This window comes from Seriola lalandi, unplaced genomic scaffold (genome assembly GCF_002814215.2).
Source record: "Seriola lalandi dorsalis isolate HSWRI2012SDOR001 ecotype SW California unplaced genomic scaffold, Sedor1 jcf7180002054660, whole genome shotgun sequence".
NCBI classification, from domain to species: domain Eukaryota; kingdom Metazoa; phylum Chordata; class Actinopteri; order Carangiformes; family Carangidae; genus Seriola; species Seriola lalandi.
In genome coordinates this window covers 1,047,281-1,064,660 of record NW_019525213.1, presented here as the reverse complement: position 1 = coordinate 1,064,660, position 17,380 = coordinate 1,047,281, and the positions used below count along the sequence as shown (strand labels likewise).

General features: G+C 42.3%; 1 protein-coding gene across 1 annotated transcript; it reads right to left on the bottom strand.

Moving 5' to 3' along the window:
- Positions 1-94: 94 nt before the first annotated feature.
- hivep2b (HIVEP zinc finger 2b) lies at positions 95-12,809 on the bottom strand. Its single transcript, XM_023420989.2, has 7 exons — positions 12,644-12,809; positions 5,804-9,765; positions 4,931-5,088; positions 4,573-4,748; positions 3,975-4,073; positions 3,107-3,894; positions 95-2,752 (listed from the first exon to the last, which is right to left on the bottom strand). Exons 2-7 carry the CDS (start codon positions 9,659-9,661, stop codon positions 2,333-2,335), a joined length of 5,499 nt encoding a protein of 1,832 aa, XP_023276757.1. The 5' UTR covers positions 9,662-9,765; positions 12,644-12,809; the 3' UTR covers positions 95-2,332.
- Positions 12,810-17,380: the final 4,571 nt, after the last annotated feature.

Here is a 17,380-nt window from a genome sequence, read left to right as displayed (position 1 = left end):
TTCTTCGTGTGCTCTAATTTAAACGGTCGTGAACTGTGCAGAAGGGAAAGGTATGGGAGCCAGTAGAACGTGAAATAAGCTGCAACACACATCCTTGGGTTAGAAGTATATTCTTTTAAAACAATTTTGAATTTAATCTGAAAAAGTAGAGCACCAAACAATAAATTCCCCATAGCATAAAAGAGGCACTCCATCCTGACTAACCAGTTTTGATGCAGATAGCTAAACAACAAATTGGCTACCGAGGTTTTTCCCTCAAAAAATCTTAGCTGAGAGGTAAAATGATTTGTCCTCCGTGTGTTTTACAGGGAATTTCATAGTTATGAGAGGCACAATGCAGTTCAGTAAATATGAATACACAATAAAAACAAAACACAAACACTATCTGAATACATATGTATGCAAAAGCAAATAAAAGGCTTCACTTTCCCTTCACATTTTATGAGCATTCTGCACCATTATCACGACAAATAAAATTACATAACCATGAAATCAAAGCTACATACATCTTCAGAAAGGGAAACACAAAATTAAAGCAGTGCACCTTTTTAAAAAATTTTTTTATGTAAACATGAGTGAACAAAGTGTTTTCTGATTATGAAATCCATTCTCAAACTGGTAACATAACCACTTGAAGATGTGAATACACTTTTTCTTTTAAAGATGAGACACGGTGTTAGCGATCAACACTGTGCTATTTTCGCTCTCATTAAACTTCTGATATATGTCAACTGCAGACATTTTACCTCTTAAAGAGATATAAACAATCCACATAAAAAGTTTTCAGAATTCAACACTGCAAAAATAGTTTAAATCATAAAAATACACGTATATATACAGAGAAGAAGTAATGCATTTGGTGAATGATTACTTACATTTTGAGCTGAAGCACAGTAATAGTCAACCAACTCACGCTGTTAACATCATTACTTTAGTATTACTTACAGTAAGTGATAACGATTTTATCCAGTTATACTTGAAATGCAAGAAAACATACTATTGACTGATCATCATAGCCCCTTGAATTTTGTGTGCAACATGTTTCACACAATGAGAAATGTGAAAAAACAACTGGAATGTTTCAAAACCACAAGAGAACATAACACGTTTTACTCCCCCAAATTTCCACTGACCAAGTCAGTTAAACATCAAAGATGAAAGGATGAAAGTGCATCGTCAAAACTCATAAAATGCTTATGGTCATCTGTATAAGAGAGAAAAAAGCTGTCTGTTTTAATCAAAGCAAAGACATGAGATCAAAAGCAATGCCAACGTGGCTCACTGCATAACTGCATCACTGCTGCATAAGTACAGATATACCATATAAATAGTAGTCAAATATTTACCAGTATCAATAAGTGCTTACGTTCTAATATATAAATACATCTTACAGTATTCATAATTACATATTAACTTCCTCTATTTTTGTGCAATAGCAAATCCCATGCATTTTTACCAAGATAAAAATCACAACATTAAGAAAAATGCAACATAAGAAATATTTTTTAAGATTGTTTCACATAAATCAAGCTGCATCCATCCGTCAGCAGAACTGACAGTACAAAGAAAGAAAAAGCTCTCCTTCGAGCGAGCTCTCCGACAGCGCCGACTGAATAAAGAGGACCTCGACATTTTTCCTTATTCAACAACCTTCTGATAAAGAAATGATGAAAAGCAAAAAAAAAAAAAAAAGGCACAGACCCTTGCCGCTTGATTAGAAGCACCAAACTGCACAAGAAGCGTCTACTTAAAATTTGGTCAGACTGTTTCATAATACACATACTTTTCCCCTTATAAATAGTCTTTATTTACTGCACTACTGCATCACACCTTGATATGATTACATTAAACAACAGTCTATTTTCAAAGTACACATACAGTAAAATACACTGTTTGTATGCATCTAAGAAGGAGTATATGTTAAGGACATTTGTACAGAATCCATAAATATAATTTATGTGCAATTGTACGCAAACTACTATGTCAAACAAAGGCATATTAGCATAATATCTTTCCATATTGCACCTGCACCCAATAATGATTCTCCACCTTGCAAAACATCCTGCTGCTCATCCAATCATTTCAAAGAGTCTCTGAAGAGAAGAGCACACCAGACAGGACGGCTTTCTTCTTCACTGTGAAGGTTTGACCTCCACTCAGATTTAAAAGGAGCTGTCTGGGGTATGTGCAAGACCAGAGGAAGTGTTATTATATTGCCTCTAATTGGATAAAGATGAGGTTATGTGCCTAAAGGGCTGAGGACGACAAGGTTGCAGGTGTAGCGGGGGGGTGTCTTTTCCTGGATCAGATCATGGATACAGAAAAGAGGGTCTTAATGAGGGTCTTCTGTGGTGATCTTCAGCGAGGCGATGGCTTTCAAGCAGGTTTGCACGTTTTCCTCCTGTCTGCTGTCCCCGACGCCGGGAATGAGGCTTTTCTCCTGAGCGGCCTGATGGGTGGACAGCTGGTTCTGGCCTCTGATGTCCTCTCCTCCCGTCTCAAGCCCGTGGACAGATCCCTCTCTGCTGCTGCAACGCTGGCCCTCGCTGCTCTGGGGGCTCGGCGCCGAGGAGGGGGTGACATCAGTGCTGGGGGAAGGCGGGGAGTGCAACATCTGGAGCCCTCCAACAGGAACAACAGGGAGCAAACTGTGGGCCTGCTGCTGGGAGTGCAGTGGGAGGTGGCTGAGGATGTTCTGGTGATGAGAACTGGCAGAACCAGGCAGAGTAGAAGCCAAGCTGCTCCTTTGATCCTGAAATGACATATTGGCAGCGTTACGAGCAGTTTCAGCGGTGCCAAGATAATTTCTCATGTGAAAATATATTACAGTTGGAACAAATGCAGAAATGTGAGGAATGCAGCATTATTAAGTAAAACAAATGTAAAGCACGCAGAAAATGTATACTTCTTCCACAGATGAATAATCCCTTATTTGTCATTTCAATTAAAGAAAATAAAATCAACTGCCAGATTTTTAGCCAAATTAGCGCTGAGGTTCTACGGATCCCAAGTTTTTTATTAACTAACACAAAAACAGTCAAATAAGCAAACAAGACTAAGGCAGAGGTGTAGTTTCACCTGGTGCAGACTGCATGATGCTACGTACCATTTCCATTTCAAAGGCTCCTTGTTGTTGAGCCATCTCCATCTTTGCTTGGTGTCTGATTTTGTCGCCGCTGCCTTTGTGTTGGTGCGAGCCTCTACGTGGTGAAACGGCTCTCAGCACAACCCTCTGCCGGCCCCTGACTGACGATTCTCGCTTTCCAACCAGCTCTGATCCAGGAGACATTGGTCGCTCCATCGAGACTGGGGAGAGGTGCTGAATGGGTGTGAAGCCGGGTGAGCCAGGCCTCAGCGGGGAGGTATCCCACCTGGGAGAGGAGCGACCTCGCGGGGAGAGCTCTCGCCGTGGGGATGGGTAACGCAGACGTGAAGGGGAAGGCTCCCTGATGGGAGACTCCCAGCCAGGCGAGAGCAAACAAGAGGAGTAAGGGTCAAACAGGAAGCTGGCCTGGTCTGGGGACAGCATGGTCAAAGAGTCTTCATCCACAGACTTCTCTCTCTGGTCGGTGGTGAGGACAGGTCGATGGTCGGAGCCTGTCCGCCTGCCAGAGGGCTGTTGGCGGACGTCGGTGCCAGGCAGAGAGGCGAGGGAGCAGCCATGGATAGCAGCGGTGGCTGTAACTGACAGAGAAGTAACTCCACACGCCTGAGGGCTTGTACTTCTTGAACGCAACTTTGGAGTGGAGTCGCCTTCATATTCATCATCCTCATCGTCATCTTCATCGATTTCATCAGCCTCTTCATCCATGCCGTCAGATTCCTCTGCGTCTGAGAACTGATGTTTGGTTGTGACCGTCACTTCTGTCTTAGACTCTTGCTGGATGTCGTCAACTTTAAAGACAAAGGCATCAGTTGGATTCATTTCAGTTTAATTCAATTGTGCAAGAATATTTCATATGCCAGTATCTTACCATGTTCCTGTATCTCCGTCTCATCCATTGTGACTGACACTCCCAGTTCAAGACATTTCTTCATGTGCGCCTTTGACTTCATATGTTTAGTCAGGTTTCCTGTGGAAGGATAAAACAAATAATAGGTTAGGCTTGTGATATTTGGTAATTACCAACTTTCACTTAAAACTGCCTGGATTTTTAAAAGAAGATTTGTATAGACAGATTTTCATCAGAGTTTTATGTCCCCACACAACCAAAAGTAGTTTTTTATACCACAAGCGGACACTGGCCAGTTGTATGAAAACCAGCTCCAGCTCCCTCCCGCAGTAGACGGTGAAAAGAGAAATGAGGAGACAGTGCAACAGAGTTGCTGATTTTGCATGATATTGTAGTATCTCTAAAGAGCAGCACAGACTTGAGAGTTTTTTGCTGCAGCTGCAAATATTATTTTTAAATTCAGATTTTTCACACAGTTTTGCAACATTCATTTATTTTAGCAGATTTTCACTCATTGTTAATACTAAAAATAAAAGATTTCTTTTATAAAAACTGAGAATAATTAGTCTTTTTGATCATCTCTACAGTCATTTATCTTCAAGCCTATAGACATACCCACCCTTAGTTTTAAAAGCAAAGTTGCAGACCCTGCAGATGTACGGTCGCACGTCTGTATGGGTCCGGATGTGTTTTTTCAGCATGCTTGGCTTCTTACAGCGAATACCACACTCCTCACAAATGTATTTCCCCCGGCCCCGACCTCTGACATACACATAGTCTTCATTGGACTTGTACCTGAAAAGTGCATACAATTTAAACTTATATATCTTAATAAAGAAATACAAAATAAAACCGGCTTGAAAAGCTAAAAACAGCAAAACCTTTTAGATAGTGCAGGCTCTAACACCCTAATATAGCTGCTGTATTTGCTGTCAGCAGAAATGACAAGTGTTATGATAACTAATATCTTGACTGACCCTCCCTCGAAGATCTTAATACGTGTTGGCACTGTTTGCGCTGTGGAAGCCTCCCTCTCTTTCCACTCCTCCTTGGCAGTTTTCACTCTGCAGCCAATATCTTTCACCTTCTTCCCGTAGGTGATGTCCACCTCTTTGGGCTCTGGTTTCCTCTGCAGCTGAATCAGATGAACAAACATTTTGTTAACATCAATTTTAAGTGGACACAGTATTGACAACGTAACATGAAGCTTTCAATATTGTATGTCCCACATGGTGTTACACAGCATGTTTTGCAAACATGCATTACGCTGCTGCAGGAGAAAACCCCAGTACAAATAGCTCCCACTTTGATTTGATTCTTGAATTTGATTTTCAACATTTTTATGAAAGCTAGGCTATGCATTATTTTTATGTCAGTTTACCCATTTCATCAGCCTAACAGTGTCCCACCCATAGTATGTGATGTTTACCTGAATAAAGTTTTGGTGTTTTGTGGTGAACAGTAAATGCAGCATTCAAGTTATGAATCAAAGCTCTAACGTTACAATCAGCAGTGGACAAATGCTCTTTCCAGACACTTGCCAATTATGACTGAACCTTCTGCCAAAACATTTGAACTGTAGAGTTTGTGAACTTCTGGGTAATAAGGTCCTTCAATTTCCAATGGTTATCACTTACAGACACTAAGGTGGAACAATGCCCAGTGAGGCTTGACTGTAAGTATTTGGTTTATAAATAGATTTCCTTTATAGGCAATGATGAAAATAGCAAGAGGAATTGAATATGTTGTAAGTAGTAGCTTTATTCTTAAAGTCTAGAGCTAATTGTTTCTTTATGTCTATGGCAGTAATATGATTTACAAACAATGCAGAGATGGGATCATTTTCTCACCTGTTCCATGGTCTGCCTCCACAGGATGAGGGATGAAACCAGTTTCCCCGTGCCAGGCTGACACATGGCTGCCACAGTGTATATAACCTTGTCTCCCTTCTGTTTGGACCGCAGCAGAGCCAGAGCAGCACTCGTGCTCAGCTCCAGAGGGTTCGGGTTGTGGGAACTCACACACCAGGTGGTGTACACGGATGATAAAGGGGAGCTGCTGTGAGAGCAGCTCGGTTTGGTGTAGTTGAGGTAACACCAGCTCACACCTGTCGTCGTGCGTAGACTTGGAAACTGAGATAACAGCCTTGAATGCTCGGTGTCTGAGATCAGGATGTCTTGACTGGTAACCAGCTGTGCCACCATATCCATCTGCACTCGTTTCTCCATGCCAACTTCTTTCGTTTCTCTGACTGATATCATGGAGTAGGGAGGCAAGCTGGTTTCCAGAGAGCTACTTTCCATGGCTGACTCGACGGTGTGGTCAGTGGCCTCTGTCACTTTTTGCTGAAGTGTGATAAATGTACTCCTACGTGAGTCAGGTGTGGATGCACCCTGCATCTCTGACCTTTGCACCTTCTCTTCGCTCAAATTACATTTTCCCAACTCCACAGCGCTCAGCTCCTCTACAATCTGTCCAAACATTCTTTCCTCTTTCACGCGTTTTTGCTGCTTGACCTCCATGAAAAGGTCTAGGCTGCTAGCAGGGGATAGCATCCGTTTGTTCGCGCCACCACTGGAGGCGTTAGTGGTTGAGATAGTTCTAGAAGTCAAAGAGAGAGGGATGCCCGTCTTGAGCTTAGCTGATGACAAATCAAGGGCTTCAACATTAAGGGTGTGTGTTGAGGGTGGTCTGGTATAAGCTAATGCATTATGAGAATCAAGATTTCCAGACAAACGTGTTTGATGTTGAGTGGTGGCTGTAGTAGAGCTAACACTGTCATACTGATTGTCAAAAATCTGTGATACTGAGGTGTATGTGATACTGCCATAGGATGGCACATGAGTCTGTATTCTTACAGGAACTAACAGGCTTGGATGCGAAAGCTGGGGAAATGTATTCCCAGTGGAAAATATTGGCAAGGTCTGCGGCAGAACAGCAAGTGCTGTGAATGGAGGGGAGGTGCTGCTGAGGTACTGCGGAAACACTTGTGACTGGACTTGTGTTACTTCAGTGTCCATATTCAATGACTCCTGACGCACCAAGTTTCCCCTCCTTCTCTCCTTCACAGTGGAGTGACCACCGCTGATGTCCACGTGTCTAACTTTGGATGTTGGAGAAAGACTGCCATAGTCAAATGATATGCTGCGTACCTCTGGGAACTCCTTGCGCAAGTTACACGGCGCCTGCTCCGAGGAGGAGCGTCTCATTTCATGTTGTTGACGCTGGTTGAGCACAGAGAGGGAGTGCCCACTCCCTGGCACAGCTAAGAGCTCTAGCGGTTTGCCAAATTCATCCTGCCTGGCTGGAGAGACCGACTTCAAGCTCTCCTCCCTGTCAAAGGAGAAGGTGGAGCTATAAGATAAATTGCTGTCTTGGCTCGGGCTACGAGAGAGACTGGTGCAGGCAGACTCAAAACTAGATTCGCCAGAGGAGTGCTCGATTTCAGCTAAGCGTAGCCGTTTCTTCTTTGGTGGGAGTTTTTCTGGAGGGAATTGTGCTAAAGTTTCACTCCTTTGAGGCCACTGAAACTCCTCCACGTGCTTCTCTGGCTCCTTCACCTGTACCTCTGGAGCTTTTTCTGGACTGTCAGGCTCTACCGTGACCCTAATCTCTGGGACTTGTATGTTCGGCTGCCGCACAAGTTTGGGGCCCATTTGAAATGATTGCCGTAGTCTACTATCACTCCTCTCCATCTCATATAATTCACTTGCCTCCATAGCCTGAAATGAAGAAATACCTTCCTGTCTCTGCCCATGATACTTATAGGATTCTGACTGTTCAGAGTGAGGCCTGTTTATCGAGTTTGTATGCTGAATAACTGAGATTACATTCCCTAAGGTTTTACGACCAGAAATTTCAGGGCTCATTGATATGTCCATGTCACACCTGTCCATCTGTGTTAGCATACTTGAAGAATGTCCTTTCCCTAAGGCCATAATGCCCAATGCAGCTTGTTTTGAGTCGTAGTCCTTGCTTGAATCAAACATTTCTTCACACTGTTCATGAAGGTCCTCATATCGACTGGGCAAATCCTCCTCTTCCCTCTTCTCTTTCCGACGCTTCCTTGTTGCCAATTCCATTGCATGTCTCTGATGGCTCATATTAGACGGCATAGAGGGGTAATTTTCCATTTCCAGTCCTGAGGGTGAAATGCCACACTCACTCATCTTTCCATGGCTTTCAGTATCTCCATGCCCATCATGTGCGGAGAGTTCGAAAGCAGCTTGCCGCCTGAGTCTCCTCATGCCCCCTGTGCTTGCTCTCTCATCAAACGAGTGGCTGCCCCTGAGGGCTTGAGGCATAGTCAGACACACTGCTGAGGATGTTGGCATTGAGTTGCTTCTGATCAGAGGCCCCATATCTGAGCCAGCATCTAACTGGGGTTCTTTGACCTCCTCCCTCGTGAAAGACTTTGTGTTTATTTTAATGGATTCAACAGTGTCTTTCTCCTGGGTGAAAACACGGGAAACACCCTTTTCCGAGCGTTTCCCAGCATATTCGCTTGAGTCTGTGCTGCAGGCCACAAAAGCTGTCGTCTGTTTAGGGCTTGGTCTGTAACACTTCCCAAACATAATTTCTTGATAGGACTTTGCGTTGGTGTTTGGAGGACCGGTCTGGTGCTCGGCACTCTCGGAGCGCGAGAAGTAGCCGGAGTCCGTGCTGCCCTTGCTAGACTGACTTGGAAGGGACAAATTGTGGTCAGAGTCGCTGCTTCTTTTTTCAGACAAACGAAGTGCAAGCCTCTGTTTGATCGTGCAAGATTGAATTGCACGGCTAACCTCAGCAGCAACAGGAGGTGCATTGATTTCTTGGGGTTGGGATGAACCATCCTGAGCTGACATCGACGTGGCTCCCTTTTTCTGAGCAATGAGATTTAGTACTTTTACAGCAGTGTTATCTGATCCCTCCACTGGAGAGTCCAGCAGCAGCAGCGGGTCGTTAAGAGTGTCCTCGTCCGTGTCCGTGCTTTGCTCAGCATCAGAGAATAACTCTCCTTCCCCTTCAAAAGACCCCTGGTCTGTATTGGCATTGTAAGAACCAAGTTCTGAGAATGGCACTGTTCCAGCTTTGACTGAGTGAGCGTGAGACTTTCTGTGTTTGTATAAATTACTTTTGGTTTTGAAGGAGAATCCACAGGGGACACATGGATAGGGCCGTTCCCCGGTGTGTGAGCGAATATGTTTCTTAAGCACGCTGGGTTTGGCACATGCCCTTCCACAGTAATCACAAACATACTTCCCAGGCTTTTGTGGTTTCTGTTCCACCTTACACACAGTCTCTGACAGCTGATCCATCCCTGAATGTTGTTGGACCTCAGGTGAACTGGGGGACTTCCTGTGAGATGCAGGTCCCGGGGACTGTGCAGAAACTAAGTGACCTACAGCTTTCTGTCTGCCAATGGGAAAATGTTTTGTGGACTGCAGTGGATATGAAGACATCTCGTACTCTGGATGGCTTGTGGACTGGGTTTGGGAGTGCTGATCTTCTAACTGCAGTGATTTCCCTGAGTCAGACATTTCTTTGAAACCACATGTGTCTCTGCTCTGACCTTCTTGCAGTTGTTGGTGCCACCCCTTGCCTTCCAGTTCAACTGATGGACTCCTCCTAGTCTGTGCAGCCTCTGATGTGCATTTTTTCTGTGCAACATTTCTGTCCTGACACTCTGTGGAGCTTTTCACCCCTGCAGTAGTTTCAAGTGACTCCATGAATCCAATGTCACTTTCTTTGGGATCGATTTTCAAGGACAGTATCTGTTATGTAACTGTAGTAATATTAACATACATGTGAATTGATTGCAGGGAAGGGTCATCTGAAAGAAATGAGACAGAATTGAAAATTAGACAGTGCAAATGTGGATAGATGTACTTCTATAATATACACTGGGAGCAGATAAAGATGAAAAATTAAGAAACATGAGAAAATCCTCAACAATCGGTTGTTGAATGCAAAAAAATCAGAGTGCAAATCCACTCCTTGAGAGTGAGAACTATTCAAGGCTGTTTCCCAAAAGTCCTCCTAATAAAATTGGAGTATAAAATTCATAATGAGCTCCATCACAGCAGGAGTGGAAAAAAATCTGTCTCTTTACCAGCCTCTAAAACTCCAAGGGTACCTCATGTCAACCCTGGCAGTTACCCCAATTTTGCTGAAGCCCTGTGGACGTGCCTAGACGTGTTTGTGTGTGTGTGTGTGTGTGTGTTTGTGTGTGTTTGTGTGTGTGTGTGTGTGTGTGTGTGTGTGTGTGTGTGTGTAGGTGTTTATGATACATGCCAATACTGTAGTATGTGTGTTATGAATGGCTGTACATGTGTATGTGTTTATTTTGAGTGTTGTGGTGTGTGTGATCTGAGTGGAAATCTCATAGGAATCATCATCACAGCTCCATCTCCTTTCTGCACGCTTTAGCAACCTCAAAATCAACTCCTTTGTCTTAATGTGAAACATCAGTTTTATTAGAATATTTACTATTTTAAGCACAAATATCTGAATATGAGTTAATCAATAATAAGCCCTTTTTTGGAGGGATTGTAGTGAGCATAACCTGTATTGATATATTTTGAAAACTTTGCATTGTAGGTGTTTGCTACAGGTGTTTGGCATATGCTTAGCTGTGAAAAATAGATAACCAAATATAACACCCATGTACTTTTTTCCTTTCTACTATATAGCCCAGATTTAACTTTCCACTTTCTTTCACCTGTTCACTTCCTGACAACATTTATTTACATTTATGTGTTTATTTGTATAGAGACACGCCTCTAGCACGAACCACATACCACAGCATTTATAGCCAAAGCTAAATTGTAACACCTGTCCCTAGATAGGCATTTCACAGTATTGGAAAAAAAAAATCTAAACTTCCCTGCAGGTCAGCACGCCAAAAAAATGAAAATGATCTGCCCACATAAAATATTTGAAACTAAACAGGATAGGAGACATAATGTCAGAAAAAAATAGTATGGTATGTGTGTCGATGCATGCCAGCAGACATAGTTGGGCACTGAAGTGTGACATGTCTACCTGTCCTTCTTCCGATGTGATATCTATTAAAAATACCAAAATATAAATTAAATATTCAATATATTACACTATGTCAGCAACTGTTGTATCCTGTGCCGGTATCTCATCGTAACAAGTTCATGTTCTTTGTCTCTCGTGGGATTCAAACCCTTTAACCTGGCTGAGGTACCAGGGTCATCGTCTCCACACTGAGCTGCACAGGACAACATACTGTACTGTCCATAAACACCCCAGACTCCAACAAGATCATCATCATCCCCGTTGTTAAAGTGAATTGGTTTTTGCCACTACACTTTCATTCCATACCAGGGGGATGGGTCTCTGAGGGCACGTCGTTTCCATCTTCTCAGTATCAAATGCTGTGTCCTCCCTAACGAGGTTATGTAAGATTATCTGGTTCAAACCCTCTGAGTTCCCCTTAATTAGGACATCCTCCGACTCGCACTCTCTTTCTCTCACTCCCTCTCTTTCTTTGTTAGAACGCCACACACTCCTCTGGCATAAACCAGAGGATATGAATCCAAGGTGACTCGAGATGCCGAGAGATGCTTGAAAGCAGCTGTAAGGATGATAATCTCCCCTTTGTATTTTTCTTTTTTTTTTTTTTTTTTTTTTTTTATGAGTGCCCATTCCCTCTTTTGGCTCTTTATGGTTCAGTAGCTCTGCATTCAGGCAGATTTGAGGGCTTCTTCCAGAGCAGGATGGAGAAAAAAAAAATAACGAAGGCATACTGTATGAATGATGGCGAGGGGGCTGCCTCAGATTGGAATGATCCATGTTTCAGCGGGGAGGTTTACAGAGGTAAACTAAGTGGGGTGCCTGGGGGTAACAACATTCAGAGGCCTGGTAGGGAGCTCCCTTTCAAGGTCGGTCTGACCTCATTGCTTAGTTTCCATCCTCTGTGAGCCATGAGAGGAGGGAAGGGGAATATGGGTGCAGAGTGACAGCGAGATAAGACCCTCAGAAACAATGCATACCTTTGAACTAAGCACGATAGAGTGGGAACAGAGCCGACATATTCAGAGTCTCATTGACAAGTCTCTGAGCAGATTCAGACTTTTTTTGTACAAAGACTGTACCAGAAAAACCTTTCACTGCAAATTTCTCTCGCTCCCGGCAACAAGCACTAACCTATACAAAAATATATGACACGGCAGCAATGACGTGCAACAACAGGAGGCAGGTGGGTGGCAGTAGGTGTGTTTCAGGACAATTGTGGGCTGACTGTGGTACAGTATGTCCGCGTGGATGAAGAAATGACTTAATGGAGACATTTATTTGAACAGCCGACATCCGCGGGGCACATCCCCTACTGATTTACACATGAGAGAGAGGACAATGAGCAAACAAATGCTGGCTATAGAGAGCATCGTTATGCTGCTGCATTACATCATTAGGGGCTAAGTTGGCCATTAAAGGGAACAGGCATGAAGCCTCACGCTGACAACAAATCCATAAATATCATAAGGAGATGACCGGCTTCACAGAGGCTGAATGGTAAAACCCTCTGTGGTACACTAACAGCTACACAAGCACATAGCATGCAGAATCAGTCAGCAGCTCTCACTGTGATCAGAATGACATAAAGCACACGGTCTGATGGGAAAAAAAACCTCGGCTCATACAGCAGCTGACATTCAGATATCAAATATAATCCTCATACAAACCTGACATTTGAATAGTCCCCTGTCCCATATCGACAGTCACATGTGACATTCCTCATGCTGCATACTCCATTTCTCCATTCTCCTCATGTCCGGGTAACAATAATGAAATAAATTAGCAAGGTAAAGTCCCATCAGTCATGAAGCTGCTGGCTGACTGGGTGTACATTAGAAGATCTATTGATGCGAGCTAGTCACCAGAGAAAATACCCAACCGTGACGTGCGGACCCAGGCACAAAAATAGCAAAGGGGCCCTGGGAGGGATTACACAACAGCCCACGTTTAAGGACGCTTTTCCTCTCTCTCACTGTGTTTCAAAGCACAGCAGCAGCAGCTGCCTCACACTACACACAAAGTGGGGAGTCGCATATCATGATGCAAAGAGCTAAACATCACCTTTCTAGATGGCTGCAGTCCATTTATCCCCACATTCAGTCGTGTATTTTAGCCTGGAATTGTGTGATCCGGGCGAAGACACAAATTCATTCAGGTACACATGTTCATCAAGTATTATTATCTGTATAAATCTGTTGGACAGAGTGTGTGAATATATGCAGAGCAGAGGAGAAATGCAAAAGTGACGAGCGCTTTGAAAGACACTAATCACATGGTGCAGCAGCTCTGAATGTACATTTCCTACAGCGTGATCCTATTCAGTGTGTATACTGAGAGGAACTCAATGAAAAGACAGCGTGTGTCTGGCTGTGAGGATGCTGCAAAAATTAGACATGTTCTCCAAATTCTGAGACACCCACAGCCTGTTCAGAGCCAGTTCTTCCCGTCACGACAGGATTTGCTTTGTGAATGGAGAGAGTCGTGATGAGGGTGTCATTAACACAGCAAAAAAAAAAAAAAAAAAAACTAGGACAATACTGCAGATTATGTGCAGCTGCAAACCTCATCCTGTGAATCAGATGTATGAGTTCAGTGTGACATGGTGCCATTACAGCCTCTACATTAAGGCAACAAGTTTGGGAAATCTAAACACTTCCCCCGAACAAGATTTCACCCAAACAAAATAGTGTTGACACTATTTTTACAAGCGGACTGTATTGTCATGTTTTGTATCTACAACAGGAAATTCATCTTGGCTAAATTGATACGTTTTATTATCAAATTTTTTAATTTTCTTTATTTAATATTTACCACTATTTTTTTCCATACTGTGCTGTATGTTGCAGGACACCTAGAAAGTGATGCTTTCTAATCAACAAGTTTTCACTGACGTCAAAGTCAAAAGAACCTGGACCTGCTAAACTAAAGATCACAAATAAATAACATGTAACAAACAAATAACTAAATATATACAATTCTGTGCACTATTTTGAGTTGCATTTTCTTTAGTTGAGTATTCTTATATTGTGTTGCTTTGTACTTGTACTGCAGTACACTTCAGAGAGAAATATCTAAATTATTTCATTCATTCATTTCATTTATTTGACGGGCTGCCACGACCCGATAGCAGACTGCACAAAGTTGTTAAAATAAGCTCCACTTCGACCATCTCCAACATTCAATTGTGGCTTATAAATTAAAGTGGAACCATGTTACTTTAGCTGAACTCCTGTCACTGTGGCAACAAGTTACAATTACAGGATAATGGTAAATATTGAAATGTAGTAAAACAGTCGTGCAATTAGAAAAGAGTCATTAAAATCAGCAAACTGACTAATAATAATACAATATCATTCCACTCTTGGGGATTATTTTAATGAGAATCCTGTAAGGAAAGGATGTAAGCACTTCTTCCACCACTGCTACTCTGAGTAGTTTTACTTAAATATTTTATTTTAGTACAATTTTGAGCCACATTGACTATTTCCATTGGCATTTTGTATTAGTTTGTACTTTTTACTCTACTACATGTATCTGATTGCTGCGATTACTTTGCAGAGACAGATTTTATTTTAACATCTGGAGCTTAGACTGCTCTTGATTAAACCTCATTAACAGTGTGCCGTAGCACCACCTGGACTGGCCACAGGTAGAACACATGACAGACCATTGTATTTTACATGAATTAAAAGTGATGACTGGATACCTGCCAAAGCAGCTGATACACCGTCTTGCCAAAATCCATTTCCATTATTATTTGTCTGGTCTTACTTTGTATCCCTCAACACAACAAGCAAAGCTTTTTCCCTGATTTCAAATGTGATTTATCATCACTCAGTGTCATTTGTGTGAAACTTTGGCCTTTGAACCCAATATAGTTTACACAACTATAAATACTTCACCCGCTTTGACCATCCTCCTCAGTTTCCCTCTGTGCCATTGGGTGAGAACAACTGGGTGCCTCTATGAATAGGAGTCCTTGGCTTTGGGCTTGCACCAGCTGTGCTTACTATGGTTAAGGCATATTTAACAGCGGTCTTACTCCTGACATAAAGCTTACACAGCAGAACAAAGGCTTTAAACTTAATGTAACGACTTATAGTTGAACTTCACCTCTGAGCTCAAAATCCTTCCCAAATGGCAAGCCTTTATTCCTGCACAGCAAAACTGTAATTTCACAGTGTATTTCCTTTGGAAAACTGCATCTTGCTGTGTGCCAAAAAAGCAGTGAATGCAGAGGCCATGTATTGACAGAGTCCCTCCACAGTATGGAATTGCAGAGAGCTATTATTAGATATAGCCTCTAACAAGCCGAAGATGAAGTTGAAGCTAACTAACTGCACTGCAGCTGAGATCCATTATGCTGGATTCAGTATCTAGAGGAGCAGCACTAAAATGGCTGATACTCAATGTGCAGTGAAGGTCAAGTCGCCCGTCTCTATAAATATAATGGTCTGTCCCCCAGGATGTTCCACACTGCTTGGCATTTCCACAATCTAAAGCTACACCGCAGCTCTGCTGACCGGCTCAAATCTGTCACAAATTTGCATGTGATTGAATGCCACACATGCACCCGACTACTAGCAGGCCTCTAATGATATTATTAGTGGTAAAACAGATGGGAGGGGAAAGAGAAAGAGGGAACAACAGACAGAGGGAGAGAGGGAAGGGGGGGTGGGGGGTGTTTATGAATGGAAGGAATGAGGTTTTCCTCCCTGCTGGCTGTAGTGGCTGTCATATGGCTGACTGAGATATCACTTACAGGGGACACTGAACACTGTAGTTTGAACTAACATCTGATACAAACACCAGTGAATACTGTATAAACCCTAAATCCCCCCTGCCAGCCTCCACTTCACTCTCACTTGATGCATCATTAATTAATTCAAAAAAACTCACCAGATTCACTCGTCCATCAATTAACCCTCGTCTCATTTATCCATCTCTTTAAGTCAGCCTCTCAAACCAGGCGTACTTATGCCATTATCACAGCAGTACCTGAAAATAAACTGACATGATTGTGTGTTTCCATGGCAACCATGCCAACGTCTGTAACAGTTTCCCAGTTCCTGTCTACATATATAATTACTACCGCTGATCACAGCACCAAGACTGCAGAAATGAGCGGAGAAAATGGGCTTCAGCCACATCGACCATACAGTGTCACGGTGTTATACTTCTGCTAATACACATTAAAATAAAGCCTCTTACAAAGTGAATTAGCATAAAATATATCAAAAGAAAAGGTTCTGTGACATAAAATACTACCTTCATTTAGGTCCAGGCACTTTGGCCATATTTCTCCCATATGCACGTAGTATATCACAATGTGACATTTTCATGCAAATTCAATACAGTGCACTCTGATGAACTCCTACAAGACTAGCTGAAAGGATTAGTCAATTAATCGAAAAGCCAGTGGAGAGTAAATTAATCAACAACAGTTTTGATAATAGATTAATTGTTTAAGTAATTTTTTAAGCAAAAATGCAAAAAATCCACTAATTCCAGCTCATCAAATGTGAATATTTGCTGCGTTTCTCAGTCTTCTATTGTAGTAAACTCAATATTTTTGGGTTGTTCAAACAGAACTTGCCTCTGGGAAGATTTGATGAGCATATTCCACTATTTTTCTCACATTTCATAGACGACTAAACAGTTAATCAAGAAAATAAAAGATTAATTTGTTAATATTCTATGATATCAAACACTATGTTTAATTTGATTGGACAAAAATTGCAGTTTGACCATGTGAACACTGGATCTGGGAGATTGTGATGATCCCATTTTTTCTATTTTATGATATTCTATGGACAGTTAATAAAGAATAAAGTTAGGTTAATATGTAAATAAAACAATGAATTGCTTGATTAGACAAAAGTCTTCACTTTTTGTTTGCTGTAAACTACAAATTCCATGTTGATATCACATCCTCATGGTACAACTCCACTTAAAGTCAGTATATAACACTGTAACCAGCCCTGCCATCATATGTTAAAGTTTTAACATGTTATTACATCCCAGCTTTAAGCCTCAGTTGCCTCATCTGGTGCATTTTACAAACATTGACTGAATATGGAATAAATGGAGGATAATTGTTCAAAATGTGTTTAGAAAAAAAAAAAAAAAATCCTACTTCCACTGAAAGCTGGCAGCTCTACTGCATGTCCAATCCGCTGTGCATTTGTCCACACATGATCTGCATCCTCTCATCTGTTTTTGTTGTTGTTGTTTAGGGGATCAGCTGCCATGCGCTGGGGATTGCCTGCTGAAGGGGGGGAAATGCACGGACGTGAGAACCCCTTGCAAACCCCCCATCTGCACGTCATGGAACATTTGCAGAACAGGGACCTCCCACCTTAAAGGCGTGCAACAGAGAGCAGACACAACAGTGAGATCTGCCC

Coding starts and splice junctions, on each gene's coding strand:
- hivep2b (XM_023420989.2), bottom strand. CDS start 9,661: ATGGAGTCACTTGAAACTACTGCAGGGGTGAAAAGCTCCACAGAGTGT. Junction 5,089..5,803: donor GGAGGCAGACCATGGAACAG/GTGAGAAAATGA, acceptor CATCTGATTCAG/CTGCAGAGGAAACCAGAGCC. Junction 4,074..4,572: donor CTTTGCTTTTAAAACTAAGG/GTGGGTATGTCT, acceptor ATCCTTCCACAG/GAAACCTGACTAAACATATG.